This window comes from Ammospiza caudacuta, chromosome 4, assembly GCF_027887145.1.
Source record: "Ammospiza caudacuta isolate bAmmCau1 chromosome 4, bAmmCau1.pri, whole genome shotgun sequence".
NCBI lineage: Eukaryota > Metazoa > Chordata > Aves > Passeriformes > Passerellidae > Ammospiza > Ammospiza caudacuta.
Window position 1 is genome coordinate 7,449,006 of NC_080596.1, and position 13,628 is coordinate 7,462,633.

The 13,628-nt window shown below is 37.3% G+C and overlaps 1 protein-coding gene across 3 annotated transcripts in view; it reads right to left on the reverse strand.

The window, feature by feature from the left end:
• TMEM131L (transmembrane 131 like) overlaps window positions 1-13,628 on the reverse strand; it is a 79,770-nt gene that overhangs the window by 14,081 nt on the left and 52,061 nt on the right. For all 3 annotated transcript variants that reach the window (XM_058803632.1, XM_058803633.1, XM_058803634.1), the window contains 10 exons: window positions 11,937-12,054; window positions 11,221-11,362; window positions 10,118-10,227; window positions 8,419-8,491; window positions 6,226-6,368; window positions 5,467-5,609; window positions 4,955-5,141; window positions 3,674-3,859; window positions 2,664-2,813; window positions 1,501-2,114 (listed from right to left, as the gene is read on the reverse strand). In XM_058803632.1, the coding sequence (XP_058659615.1) occupies window positions 1,501-2,114; window positions 2,664-2,813; window positions 3,674-3,859; window positions 4,955-5,141; window positions 5,467-5,609; window positions 6,226-6,368; window positions 8,419-8,491; window positions 10,118-10,227; window positions 11,221-11,362; window positions 11,937-12,054 (1,866 nt within the window). The remainder of the gene's footprint in view (window positions 1-1,500; window positions 2,115-2,663; window positions 2,814-3,673; window positions 3,860-4,954; window positions 5,142-5,466; window positions 5,610-6,225; window positions 6,369-8,418; window positions 8,492-10,117; window positions 10,228-11,220; window positions 11,363-11,936; window positions 12,055-13,628) is intronic.

Below are 13,628 nucleotides of genomic sequence, written 5' to 3' on the forward strand. Positions count from 1 at the left end.
CAGAGACTGCACTACATCCGCAGTGGTCTGCTACCAAGGCTTTCAGCTGCTCTGTGTGAGAAATGTCATCATTTACTGAACTGAAGTGGCCTTCTCAACTGGGAAAAGCGCACCCAAATGTTTTTACAGTTTCCTGCCAACCAAGCACAACATCCCAGCTCTGAGTCAGATACCAGCTCTCCTCTGGAGGGGAACAGGCAGCCATGAGGACTGCAAAAGGAGCACATGTGAATGAAACACCAGGTGAGGGAGAGTGCCAGAGCTCTAAAGAATGCTCTGCTGCTCTCCAGCATACAAACATGTGAGTACCTGAGGTCCTGAACTCCCTGTTTGCACAAAACCAGGTCTGTAATGATAATCAAAGTACAAACACTGCAACATGGTACTTTTTAGACTTAACACATCCTACTAAATGTCTTGAAACACAGAAATATCACATGCCGGATAGTGCAGAAAGCCACAACTGCTAATAGACAACAAGAGAGATTACCTTTAGTGCTTTACTACTGAATATAATGAATTATCTCCTCATTCAAAGCAAAGAATAAGCAACAATGCATTTTAGGAGCATATGACAAATACCTCAAAATACTCATATTCAAAATGTATCTCAAAATACCTTGTAAGAATGAGTGAAAATATCTTGCCTTCACCTGAGCTTGCACGCTTGTATCTGTTATAGCTCACAGGTAACAACACAAGAAGCAACAAGCCCATGGTAGCAACTACACAAGACAGCAGGGCCTGAAATCCCTCTCTGATGGCTCATTCCCTAAATAAACTGCCACAGCTACAGCAAATGCCAGTTTTCACCATTCAATTACTTTGCCAAGTGCCTCAGTAAAGCCAAGCTTCCAGAGGATACATTCTCCTATCCTGCTTTTGATTTCTCCCAGGTGTACTTCTGCTGTTCTTAAAATTTTGAATTGTGAAGCTAAGAGGTGAGACTTCCCAGGCAGCCTAGCCCCACAATTTCAAAAAAAGAAAAACAAGATTAAAAAAATACAGCTATGCAATTACTGTGGAAAACACTGATTTGCAGATTCTTACACAATAAAAGTTCACACTATCCTGATAAAGTTTTCCTTATTTTGGGTGGTTTTATCGGAGGAGTTCTGAATATCTGCTTCTGAATGTGCTTGCTTGGTGATTCAACCACCGTATTTTCAGTGGACCTGAAAATAGCAAACTGGGATCCTTCTGAATATCTGACAAGGGCAATTTGTGTCTTATAAGCAGATCTATGACATCAATTATTTTAGCAGTTAAAATGCTACAGCAACAAGCTTGAAATTTGTAAACCAAGCAAATTTACGATTTATAAAACAACTTTAAATGTAAGCTGCTTCCTCAGGAATGTAAACAGACAAAGCACAGTAAACACATAGGAAACACCACAATTCCCTTGTCCTACGCAAAAGACAAAATCCTGATCACAGTGAACTCATCAGAAGATTTCACTTAGTAATTCAGACTGATAGAATTTGAGGAAAAAATTACCACTAGTTTTCCTTATTTCTTGCAGTTCTGGCTGTTGTTGAGGTGAATTTCTGGGCAAGTGACTTTCAGGTAGCTTCTTGGACATCTTCACAGAACAGAACTCCTGTTCTTTGAGCTCAGCTAGATTTTCTGAAGTTTTAAGGTTAGTTTCCTTAGGAAACATACATGTTTGAAGATCTTCCTTCAGATCACACTCTGAAGAAGTATTTTTAACGAGAACTGTATTTTTCAGTGTACTTTCTTCTTTACCCAGAAAGTCTTCTGGAAGAGTTAAATTCTTGTTAACGTTTATGCCATTTGCATATTTCAGAGTTACCCAGTTCTCACTGACAACATCAGTGCAAATGTCCTCTTTTGGTGCTGAGATTTGGTTCTCTGCAATCTGATTCTGTTTCTCATCAGCAGCTGCAATGGCACTGCCAGCTGCTGTGTTTGGTTTCTGCTTACTGTAGTAAACTGAACATTTGTGTTTCTTCTGAGAGTGGCTGTAGGTCGCAGGACTTCTCTTTGCCGCACTCTGACTTCGGCTGGAAGAAGTGCCTACAGACAGGAAGCCCTTCCCTTTACCTTTATCTGAGGAACTATAGGAATCCATAAATGTCTTGCAGCTTCCCCTTGAGGGAAAAAAAAAAAAGGGATTTGTTTTTCTTTACAAAGCCATCATGAATTGTTTTATGAGATATTGTTGTAAGAAAAGAAAGGGGGGGTATATTCATAAGCCATGAAATTGCTTTAGGTCTTTAATTTACCATACCAGCTAAGCACATTCTGATTTCAGTGAGAATTGAGCAACACTCTAAGTATTTGCTCAGACTTCCAACACACTTACATGCTTCAATGAGTAAATGCCTGACTGACCACTCAAGAGGGTCAGATTGAGAACAATCAATACATTTTCCATTCTCTCCATGGCTGTCACACCTGGTGTATCCTTTAACTTTATCACACAATTTTTACCTTATGTATTACTCACAATAGTCAAGATTAATAAACCCCTGAGTTCCTCCATTCCTCCTGGTTTGAGGTGGAAGTTCTCTAAAAAAGGCTGCTTGGAACACTTTAAACCAGCACACAGCAATATCAGTGAGGGTCAGACAGAAACCACCACTCCACAATAAACACAGTAGAAAAGAAGAAAAAAAAAGAAAAAAAAGTATTTTTACTTGTAGGAATCAGAGCTGATTACGTCAACAGAGTTGCTGTTCTGCTGTGGTGAAGCACTAGGATTTGGCCTCTGTCTTGATTTCATGAATTCTGCTAGAATATACTGGGCTTGCTGGAAGGCTATCAGAATCACTCCAAGCAGGGACAAACTGCCAAAGAAAACAACAGATACTGGTGTCTACAACTTTCAGGAATATTCAGTGAAAGGGTTAAAAAGCTTCTAACAAGATACACTTATCAAGTATTTTTTTGGTAAATTCTACAAAAAAAGACAGACAAACTCAAAATACAGCCTTAAAAATTATAGTTGTAATAGTACTTTCTTTTCCTTTTTTTCCTTATAGGCCTTACTAGTCATTAGCTCGATAAAATAACTCAGTCATGAACTTTAAAAAAAAATAGAGCAAAGAAAAAGCTCATTCTAAAAGAGATAATCCTTGAAAGTAATTTAGAAGTAACTGTGTTGTAGTCTTACATCATATCATATTATGACCTATCAGCCCACTGTTCATTTATGATAGTCATCATCATTATTTAGGTATTTATTAAATACTGTTTCTTTCTTTTCCTAGAGAAAATGCTGGCATAAAATGAGCTACAAATGCCATCATACTTCTGAACTAAAAATTTAGATGCAAAATATCCTCTCTCTCCATGGTGTACTAATTGCATCAAACATATATGGATCAAAGCAAAAATCTTTCTAATTCATCAAACCACCATCTCAATCATGCAGTGTAAATTTTGTTAGCAGGAAAACAGAATGAAAAATTCCTGTTTTTTCAGATCCCTGTAATCTTCTTCTGTTGCATCTAGAAGCAGGCAAAGTGGTCACTGCTGTCACTTCATTTGTGTTCTGACTGTTTCCAGTGTCCAAACCACACAAGCAGCAGCACAGTGTGCAGGGGGATCTCAGTCAGGGATGCATCAGCCCATGTGTGTTATCACCACGGCATTCACATGCACTGCATCTTGTAGGAGCTCTGGGGTGCTGTGAGGAAAGCCTTACCTTACAAAAAGGACAGTGAGCCTCCAGAAAGACTCTTCCCAGCTGGGTCCTGGCACCACATCCGCACACAGCGGTAACAGATGGTGAGGGAGAGTCACGTTGAGCGTGAAGTGGAACTCCAGATCAGCAGCAGTCACCAGTGTGAGCTCACGAATTACCCATGAAGATGTAAAGTCAGGAGTGAATCTGTCAGGAAAAACAGAGGTGGTGTTACTTTTTCATTGTTTGGCTGAATTTTACTTTCTGAAGTCACACTGATAACAAAAATACAAACAATACGATGATGACAACAGGAACAACAACAACAATAATAAGAAAACTAATTTAATAAAATTTACCAATAATTTAATAGCATTCTTAAAATTACTAAAATATTGCCTCATTATTACTATGAATTATCAATTTATTAATCCAGTAATAACAGTTTAGTTATATGAAATAATATTATTTAATAATATTTTTTAAAGCATACTTAAATTAAGTGTCCACTATCTGCTTAAACTGTGCAGGTGGCATTAGGTCATCTTAAAGTGGCAAAATATGTGGCTTTATTGTGACTCTTCACAATATCTTGTTACTGTGACATGTTTTCTTTTTATCAAGGCAATATACATCATCAACTCAGGTTAATCAACAAAAGCACAGCTGCCCAGCATACAGCCAGCATGATTTCAGAAAGGGCCAGGTAGTACTAGCGTGCAAAGCTGGAAAGATACAGAAAGCAGAAGAAACACCAGATTTGTCTCTTCTTCTACTTCCCTGACCCATCTCAGTATTCTACTTGATTGCTAGAAGGTATAACTTGCCTTTCTAATCAGTAGAGGTAAATCTGTTGTATGGGAAACCACAATTACTTTACTACAGTAACATTAACTTTACTTTTGCTTAAGTCACAGTAGTATCTTTCACTCAAGGATAGTTTAAAAAGAATCAGTTTTAGACTATGTGCAATGCTGAGAAAACATGACTAGATTGTGGTCAGGCTACTTGGAACAAGCTTAGAGAATAACAAGCAAATAAAAAATTGTGGCAACTGTTTAGTTTTAATTTATTACTTCATAATGCACTGATAAAAGCATGTATGCTGCTTTTTAAAAATAATGGGTTATATAAAGAACCAGTATTATATAATCCATTCGTTACTGTTATCCTGCGGGAAATTCTTACTAAATTTCTATTCAAAATTTTGTGTGTGGTATGCCATTGGAGTGTCTGTTTCTGAAATTAATTATTTCAAATTTCCACTTCAGTTATTTTGTCAACAAATTTGTCAGTGCTTACACAATGCTGATTTCTCGTGATGAGTTTTGAGCTAGGAAAAATTCCCGACAGTCTAACACTTCAAATCCATATCCTTGGCAACTGTAACCATTGATTTTCATTGATGAAATTGTTATAGGAAGAGGCCCAATATTCTCTACTTTGAAGTTCTTCGTAATGGATAGAATTTGCTTGCTGTCTTTCAGTTCTTAAAGGAAAAAAAGAGAGCAATTAGTTTACAGTGCATGAAATTATTTTCTTACATTCATAAATAAATTGCTATTTTTACTTACAATTGAATAAAAAAACCCCATAACTGACCAAGATCTAATACAGACTATTCTGCAGTAGTGTATTTCTAAAACTTTTAACTATTTTCAGTCAGAGTTTTGACAAAACAGAATCTACACTTCTCAGGGCCAAACTCTTCAGCCTTGACCATTCTGTTTCTGTAACATTACTGTTCTGTAAGAGTTCCAGTGCAGAGCAAAGCAGGCAGCTGCACAAGCAGAGACCTGTGTCTCCTTACTCACGTCGTCTGCAGTCCATTAGTGTTGCTTCTGGCACCTTGAACCGAAGGGATCCTCCTGCACCTGGGAGTCTTCCCCCTACTTTAAGCAATTCTTTGGCTCCAAAGCCTTCTACATTCACCACATCCAGAACAGTTAAGTTGTTTCTGCCATAAAATAAAAATCAAGCAGTCAGCCACTAAAGCACAAATTAAGTTTGCAAAGTCATGGCTTTGCTCTCTAGGTGCCAAACCAAGATAACAAGTGTAGAATCAGGAGCAAAACCTAGACAGTTTTCTCCTAAACAGAGACAGGATCACTCCAGAACCAGCCCCTAGTGAATTTCAGACAGTAAAAGGAGCAAGTTTAGTGACCAGTGCCACTAGATAACAACTGTGTCACCTAGTGAAAATGGTTGCTTCTTCAATTAATAAACTCCCTTTTCCTACAAAGGTAACCAAAGTTTGGCTGCACAAAAGACTCACTGGATCCATAACTGCTATCATTATTGAGTCGGGTTGAAAACAGCAAAGCCATACAATGTGTTTCTGTCTTAACTCAAAACTGCCTCAGTACAGTCACATGCATTTTACAACCCTCTGACAACATATCAAGAAAATTAATGACTGAGACATAAGGCACAAACACACTCTAAGCAATTTTTATTAAACCAGAGGTATTCTGACTTTCAAATTTTGAGCATTTGTCTATGTGCCAGGACTTGGCAAATTCATTTTTACATTGAGCTGCTTGATTCTCACTTAGAACTAAAATTTGGCTTACCTGATTAAAATAAGGGAAGCTACTCTTTTGTAGTCAAGAGGCGTAAAAATTACACCAACTTTTCTGGTTTCCAGTGGCTGTAACCTTAAACAAAGCATCTCAGAACTGCATTTCTTGCTGATGAGGTCCTCTTGATGTGCATTCTGTTAAACAAAAAATGCATTTCTTACTCACAGAAAACATGTGTGTTTAAAGATGTCAATAAAGAAAGCACTGTATCACCACTTAGCACCACACAGAATATTTCTGGCAAGGTGCAGAAACTGCTAACTAACTCGTTATACCAAAGTCTTTCCTTTTGACAACATAAAACATCAGATAAGATTTTTTTATTTGAGCAAAAGTTCATATTACTGCACTTATTATGAGGAATGTATTACTTCATTATTTAAAACAGCTTTTATTTCCTCAGATGGAAAAGAAATTATATAGTGTCTTTCATATTCAAGAAATCCTGAAACACTTCACAACACAAGAACTGAAGTGTATTGATTGCACAGGGAAATGTGGCAACCATTATACCCTCAGTGCATGACTTACAACTTGATTGAAGTGAGAAAGGGACTGCTGGTAAATATGCTGATAATTTGAGTCACTGGAAGGAAGCCAAAGAGAATTCTCAACTATATTAATTGAAAACCAGAACTACCAGAAGTTCACTTAGTCTGGAAATAATGTAAATTTTTTTAATACTGTTGTTTATTCTTTCTGCCTTTGAAAAATGAAAATAGCCCTATAACTTGCTCTTCCAGAACTGAGGTCCCTTCTTTGAAAGGGGTGATCAGATACCTATAGCAGTCAAAAAAACCATAAAGATTCCAAAATGGGCTCTCACTTGGTTGTTTCTCAGTTTATGGGTGTTGTACTAACAGCTTTTCTATCATTTTCAGTTCAAAATGTTTTTATTCTTAGTCTTTTTATGAAAAATAATGCACAAAAACTATCAGAACCTGCATTTAATAATCAGTATTCATTAAAAGCAAGTAATGTATGGTGTTTGCAAACTTCCCCATGTCACTCCCTACAAAGATGAGCCTAACAATTCACTGCACATAAAATGACTAGGAAAATGACATCAAATGCAAAAATTTAAATATTAGCAACTATTTATTTGGTTAACGAGGCAAGATCTGTCTCATATGTGCTGAAAATCTACCTAACCATGCATGTTCCCCCTAGCTCTTCAAACCTAATGAAAACCATGTATTGCACACACTGATGTGAAGATCCACAGCTATTTTTCCATTTGGCCAAGAGTACGGTGTGTGGGACTGTGGAAGCTCACTCCTCCCCCTACACTACCTTCCCTTTTTCAGAGTGTGCCTACAGGCTAGGATTTATAAACTGCTGTCTCCTCTCTTTTACAACAACTCTTATAACTGTTGCCAGAAAGGAAAGGTCAGCTTTGATTAGTGCAGCAAACATAGTCTTTTCTTTTTACAAGGTACAAATATTTCATTAAGATCTTAAAGCATACGTGCAGAAACCTGTATCTATACAGGACAATAAAGATGAAGCTGCAGTATGCCCAAACAGCAAGGAAAATACATTAATTCTGGCCTTTTGTACAAACCAGAAGTCTTAAGAAGAGATCCTCTGGGTATTCTGGATAGTACTCTGGTCACCAGAATATGCCAGCATCCCTGATACAGCATTTTGTCTGTCATCCATGACACAACATCTCAGGGTTTAAGCACAGCTCAGCACTGGTGTGCCATGGTCAAGTGCTACCACACTCATTCAAAAATGAGGCAATGGGAACCAGAGAGAACCATGACACTCCAAACCTGAATCCAGAAGTTGCAATGGCATGAAGCTGATATGTAGAAATCCCAGCTCCTCCTCCCATGAACTACCTGACACTACTTCCCTGATCTGAGAAGAGAACCAGCCTGCTCCTGACATCACTGACTCCACAGCCTGACACTTCATGGTCAGCCTGGAGCCAAGGGTGAAGCCCCAACAGCACATCCACACACTTGTAGGCATGCATGTACTTCCTCCCCACAGCTGTATTCAAAACTGACCCAAATCCTGAAAATAATTAACTACAAAGATACAAACCTGATGAAGAATCAAGAAAACACTGTGAAACTGCTTTGAATTGCTCTTGGGAAGAACCCAGAAGTAGCATAGCTAGAAAAATCCTTCTCTAGTGTGTCAGACCACTTCTATCAAAATTAGCCATCTTACCCTGTGAGAACATTCATCCATTAGCCTGAATTCGGTGGTTGTGAAGTTGATAGCTTGCACATTTATGCCGAACCTAAATATACCAAAACAAAAAGTTAAGCATTTGAAACCCAGCCTGTCAGAACTGCTTTGACTTATTTTTACATGCTGGCATCTATTCTTAAATAGAGACTACTATTACAATTGCATTTTGGCAGTGTGAAATATGGTGGAAATGTGGGTCTGCATTTCAAAAGAATACGCTGCAAATCAGTTTTATGTGGATTACACACATTTGGAAAACAGACAAATGGCTGGGCATTTTAGGTCTGCCAGTGTAGAATATTGTAAAAGATAACAGTCAAGAAATAGAATTTCTAAGCCACACAAACACAAATTCCCTGAAACTCTTTCTGCTCACATAACTGTTAAGAAATAATCATCATTAAATCTCATATAATTTATTCAAAAATCCCTCTTTCTGCTCATGATTTGTTTGGGACAAATTCCTATTTTCCATCACATAATGTGCAAATCAAATTCACTTAAAACAATTGATTTGTTTGTCCAAATGCAAATTATAAGCATTTGACATTAAGTATTAAAAACCAACATAAGAAAACCAACACATAAAATATAGATTATAGACTAATGGACCTCCAGCCACTGAATGAAAACTCACTTGTCATAACTATCTATGACATTAGCTTAAAAAGAACCAGTTAATGGATGTGATTTCTGGTGAAGTTAGAAGATCTGCAGAAACACAAGTGTGCAAATACAGAGCAAATGTAATTGCAAACCACTAGAAAGAGTCTATGTGGAAATAGTATTTAGTATGCAAACAGATGGAGTTATTAATGTGCATATATATACAAAGACATATATATGCACATGCATGTACCTATGTAAAGGAATGAGGTTAAGGAAGCAATTACACAGGGATTGGGACCCCAAATAAGCAAGATACACCTAAGCACAGGAGTAATCCCACTGTCTCTAACCACACACACCTACCAACTATAACATTTTTTCAAAGATAAGTGTGACAGGGCTTATTTTGGTGAGCTTCAGCTCACTCACCAGATCCATTTATTATTAATCTAACTCTCCTCTAGATTTCTCATTAGATCATCATCTCAAATCTAAAACAGAAAGGCTAAAACAATGCAGAAACATTTACTTAGCTGACCCTAAATATTTATGCTGAGGTTGCTCCCTCTGAATCTGCATTTTGCTTCCCAGTTTCTATTTCCTCTTTGACCAGGGTTATTACCTAAGAAAAGACTAAGAAGAAAACTCTTCTCTGGGATGGTTCAGATACCTTCTTTTCACTGATCTGTCTACAGACTCTATAGATACCAACCAGCACTGTGAGGAGATGCACAAGCCCAACCCTGTAAGCTCTTCACCTCACCTGGGCAGCTTGCACTAAGCCTCAGATACTAGAAGATAAACAACTATAATATATATCTGGCAGGCACAAACTTGCTTAAAACATGTTAAATTTGTGTTTTATCAATGATGAGGTACACCATAAAGGCATGCACCATACAGGGAGCTGCCCCAAACAAGGCTCTGTCTTCCAAAATGGGTCAGAACATAATCCCCATCTAAGTTACACTTTGAAAAACTAAATAAAACCCAATAAGTAACAATCATAAGGCATAGCAAATAAGATCTTTTAAAAGGGAAAACAGTATCCTGAGATAGTTATTACCATTTGTTCAGCAGACTCAGTGAAGCTTGGGGATCAGGGTAGTAAGAAAGAGGCAGAAGCTGCAACGTAACTGGGAAGGATGAAGGGTTTCTTAGTACGAAATATTTTACCTAAATAGTTTGGAGGGGAAAAGAAAGAGTTAAAAACTACATATTTGAGAACTGGTTGGTAAAATAATTCAACAATAGCAATACAATTTGCATTTTCAAGGGACTTCAATCTGGCTTTTGTGTCAATGCAGTATAATCATACATGCACATGACTGCATGTAACAGCAGGACATGTCACCACAATGTCAGAATTTGCAAAATCAGCTAAGAGTGCATTTTGAACCACATACACAAAAATACAGACCACCCCCACTCCCCAAACAATCCTTTCATTTGGATTTTGATTTATGCAGACAGATGTGAACAAAGCTCTAGCACAGAAGAAAGTTAGTGAGGTGCCATCCCTTCTTAGAGAAGTCTGAATGCAAGCAGGTTATAAAAATTTCTGTAATGACTAACAATTAAATAGGACAAATGGAATATTAAGGTAATTCACAATATGTGCATATGAAAACTATTTCCATATGACTGACTCTGGACTAGGCTAGGTTAGTAGAAACCTAAATCTGACAAACAAGAAAGAAATAACTGTCAGTGTGGCTGGAAGATACATTGCTCTGCAAGTGTTGTATCTCTCATAAATGTTTTATTATTCTGTTAGACAAGACAGTGGCATGAGGAAGGCCATCCTGTACAGCCTTGCACGCATCACTAATGACAACACACCCTATCCCTAGTCCCATGTTCAATTATTTTACCACAAACATGTAACTTATATAATGAACACAAGGAAAGTTTAACAATAACAAAAAATTGTTGGTTAAAACCTACACTGCTTTACTCTTCTCCTTGTACTAAAGTATTACAACTAGCAAGCTAGGAAACTTACCAAAGAACCAAAGGGATACAAATTTAGTGTCTTAACTGAGATCAAAACACCAGTTCATAAGCAATATGAAAATGTAAGCAGCACCAAATATTAACCACAGACTTTGTTATTTAAAAAAGCTAAACACACAACTCAGAAAAAAGTGTAATAACAACCATCCTCACCATGCTACTTTTAACAGCTGTGGCATTAAAGTTGAGTGTAAGGCCAGGCTCTGTAGTCAACCGTGGCAAGAAAAAGGCAAAGGATTCCTCTTCAGAGTTCTTCTGCTGAGTAAAGCGAGCTGATCCTAAAATACTTCTCCTGCTTTATTGGCAAAAGCAGAAAACTTAATTAGTTTCTTTTTTTTTCTTTCAAACAAAGAACTACAAGATGATTTGCCAGGACCTGTAACTGCATGAATTTATCTTTCCTTAGAAATGGTCTCTACAAAAGAAAGTCCATAAAGCTGTAGCTTAACAGCTAACTTTTGTGTATGTAGGCCAGGGACTAAAAACCATGAAAGCCATTCAAAGACCCTGAGAAGACTGCTAAGACTGCTATACAACCTGATGATGAAGGACTCATGCAACTCCATAAATGAGCTGGTAAAACATGCTTGGACTGCCTTCATGCCAGGTAGCCCTGGTGAGATAACTAGAGTCAGAATATTATTTACATTTTAGGCTGAAAAGCTTACTTGTGGCTGGCAGTGCCTTGAAATGAAAGCTGGGGGAGTCTGGGATGCTCTGAAACTCCATGTGCTTCAAGAGAACTAACTTAAGTGTAGAAAATGGTCCAGAATGTTTTGTTCTAATTAAGAATACTTCAGAACAGAAATATTCTTTCTTACAACACTCTACTGGCTTGAATGAAGAACCTCAACAGATTCTGTACAGACCTGCATGCTTCCCCACGTCTTATTTTTTGCCATCTTTCATAAAGGTCACTTGCAAGCTCAGAATCCACGTCCCAGGCAGAACGGTCCAGAGAGAGACTCTTCTGCCAAAGCAGATTTGCTGAAAGGATAATAGATTTTTCAGATTTTACAGAGATAATATTTGCTCCTTCCATCAATCTACTTGAGAACATGAGTAATCAGTATCTGCAAAGCATCCAGACCCAAAACAAAAAAGCCAACCCACTTTTTCCCTTCACAGTGAGAATAAGCAAGGGTGTATATATATATATTATCTTCCATATCAGATTTGTTTAAAGAAATACATCTGCAAAACCAAAGTAACTGTACATGCAAACAAGAGAATGGGCATTGCACAGGCTGTGTATGCTTTAGTGAGACCTTTTTATTGCTGCTATTCCTAATAGATGCCACTGAAGAGTAACCAGGTCATCAGCAGTCTACACAGTACTGTCCACTGATGGCAGTAAAGTACCAAGATAATATGCTATATAGTGGTTCAAAAATATAGTAGCATGGCACAGCAGGGAACATAACAATTCCCAGTTTGGCAAAAACAGTCTTTTCATTTTAGCTTCTTTTCTAGATGCTGATAATTTTCTCAAATTATTCTTAAGATGAATTGCAAAGCTTTACATCAGTCTAAAGATTAGTGTATTTTAGAAAGTTACACTCATATTGGTTCAAGCATTTTCACACAGCAGAAAGTAGTTAGAAAAGAAAGCTTCTTTAAAAAGAAAACAAAAAATACTTATTTTGAAAGTGCATGTACTTTATTTTACAATCCTTAATGTTTAAAGTAATGAATTGAGATTGGTGATTATTGGAATAATCTAACTACAATTTCTTTAGGTCAGTATTTCCAGGCTAATGCATTACACATTTCTGTTTAACAAACAGTAGTATCCTAAAGCAGAAGGCAGAATACCTGTAAGTACAGATCTCATTATGTGTATTATTAGAATGAAAATAAAGTAAGCAACAAGTATTCAGTTGTATTAGCCATATTCCTTCATTGAGATTAAAAAAAAAAAAAACCAAAAAAGCAAACATTTTCTTCTAAGATACGGACCTTAGCATGCAAGTGTCTCAGTAAGTGTTCAAGTCACATGTTTCTATTGGTCACCTCAACTCTCCTTTTCACATCTGACTGACTACCACCGCCTTCCTCATATCCTCACACAAAGACACATTTTAGGAAACATCATCTTGAAAACCTTTCCAGGAGAGTGCTCAAATATTTAAAGCCTATGCTATCAGCTGCCTTCTGAAACTCCTTACTGCACAGAGAGCAAAAACCACTATTCTGAACCAGCTTTTAACAGGTTCAACATTCTTTAGACAGTATCATGCCATGTTAAACCTATTGCTGTATTTTGCTAAATGCTAGTCAGGTACTTAAAACAGCTCCCAGCATTACAGTATCTGGAGATGGATTCTTCAGTCCCAGAAAAAAAGAGACCCCTTCCTTCTGTTTCATATGATACAGTGTTAAGGATGCTGTTTTACAAGCCTGATAAACCATATTTGCTGAAATCTATGGAATTATTGCTGTGGGAAAGAGATAAAGAGGAGGCCTTCAAATTTAACTCTAGATATAAGCAGATATTGGTAAATTTTTTTGTTTGGTTTTCATAAAAGAACTCCCAGGATCTGGGCCCAGGTTATGCACAT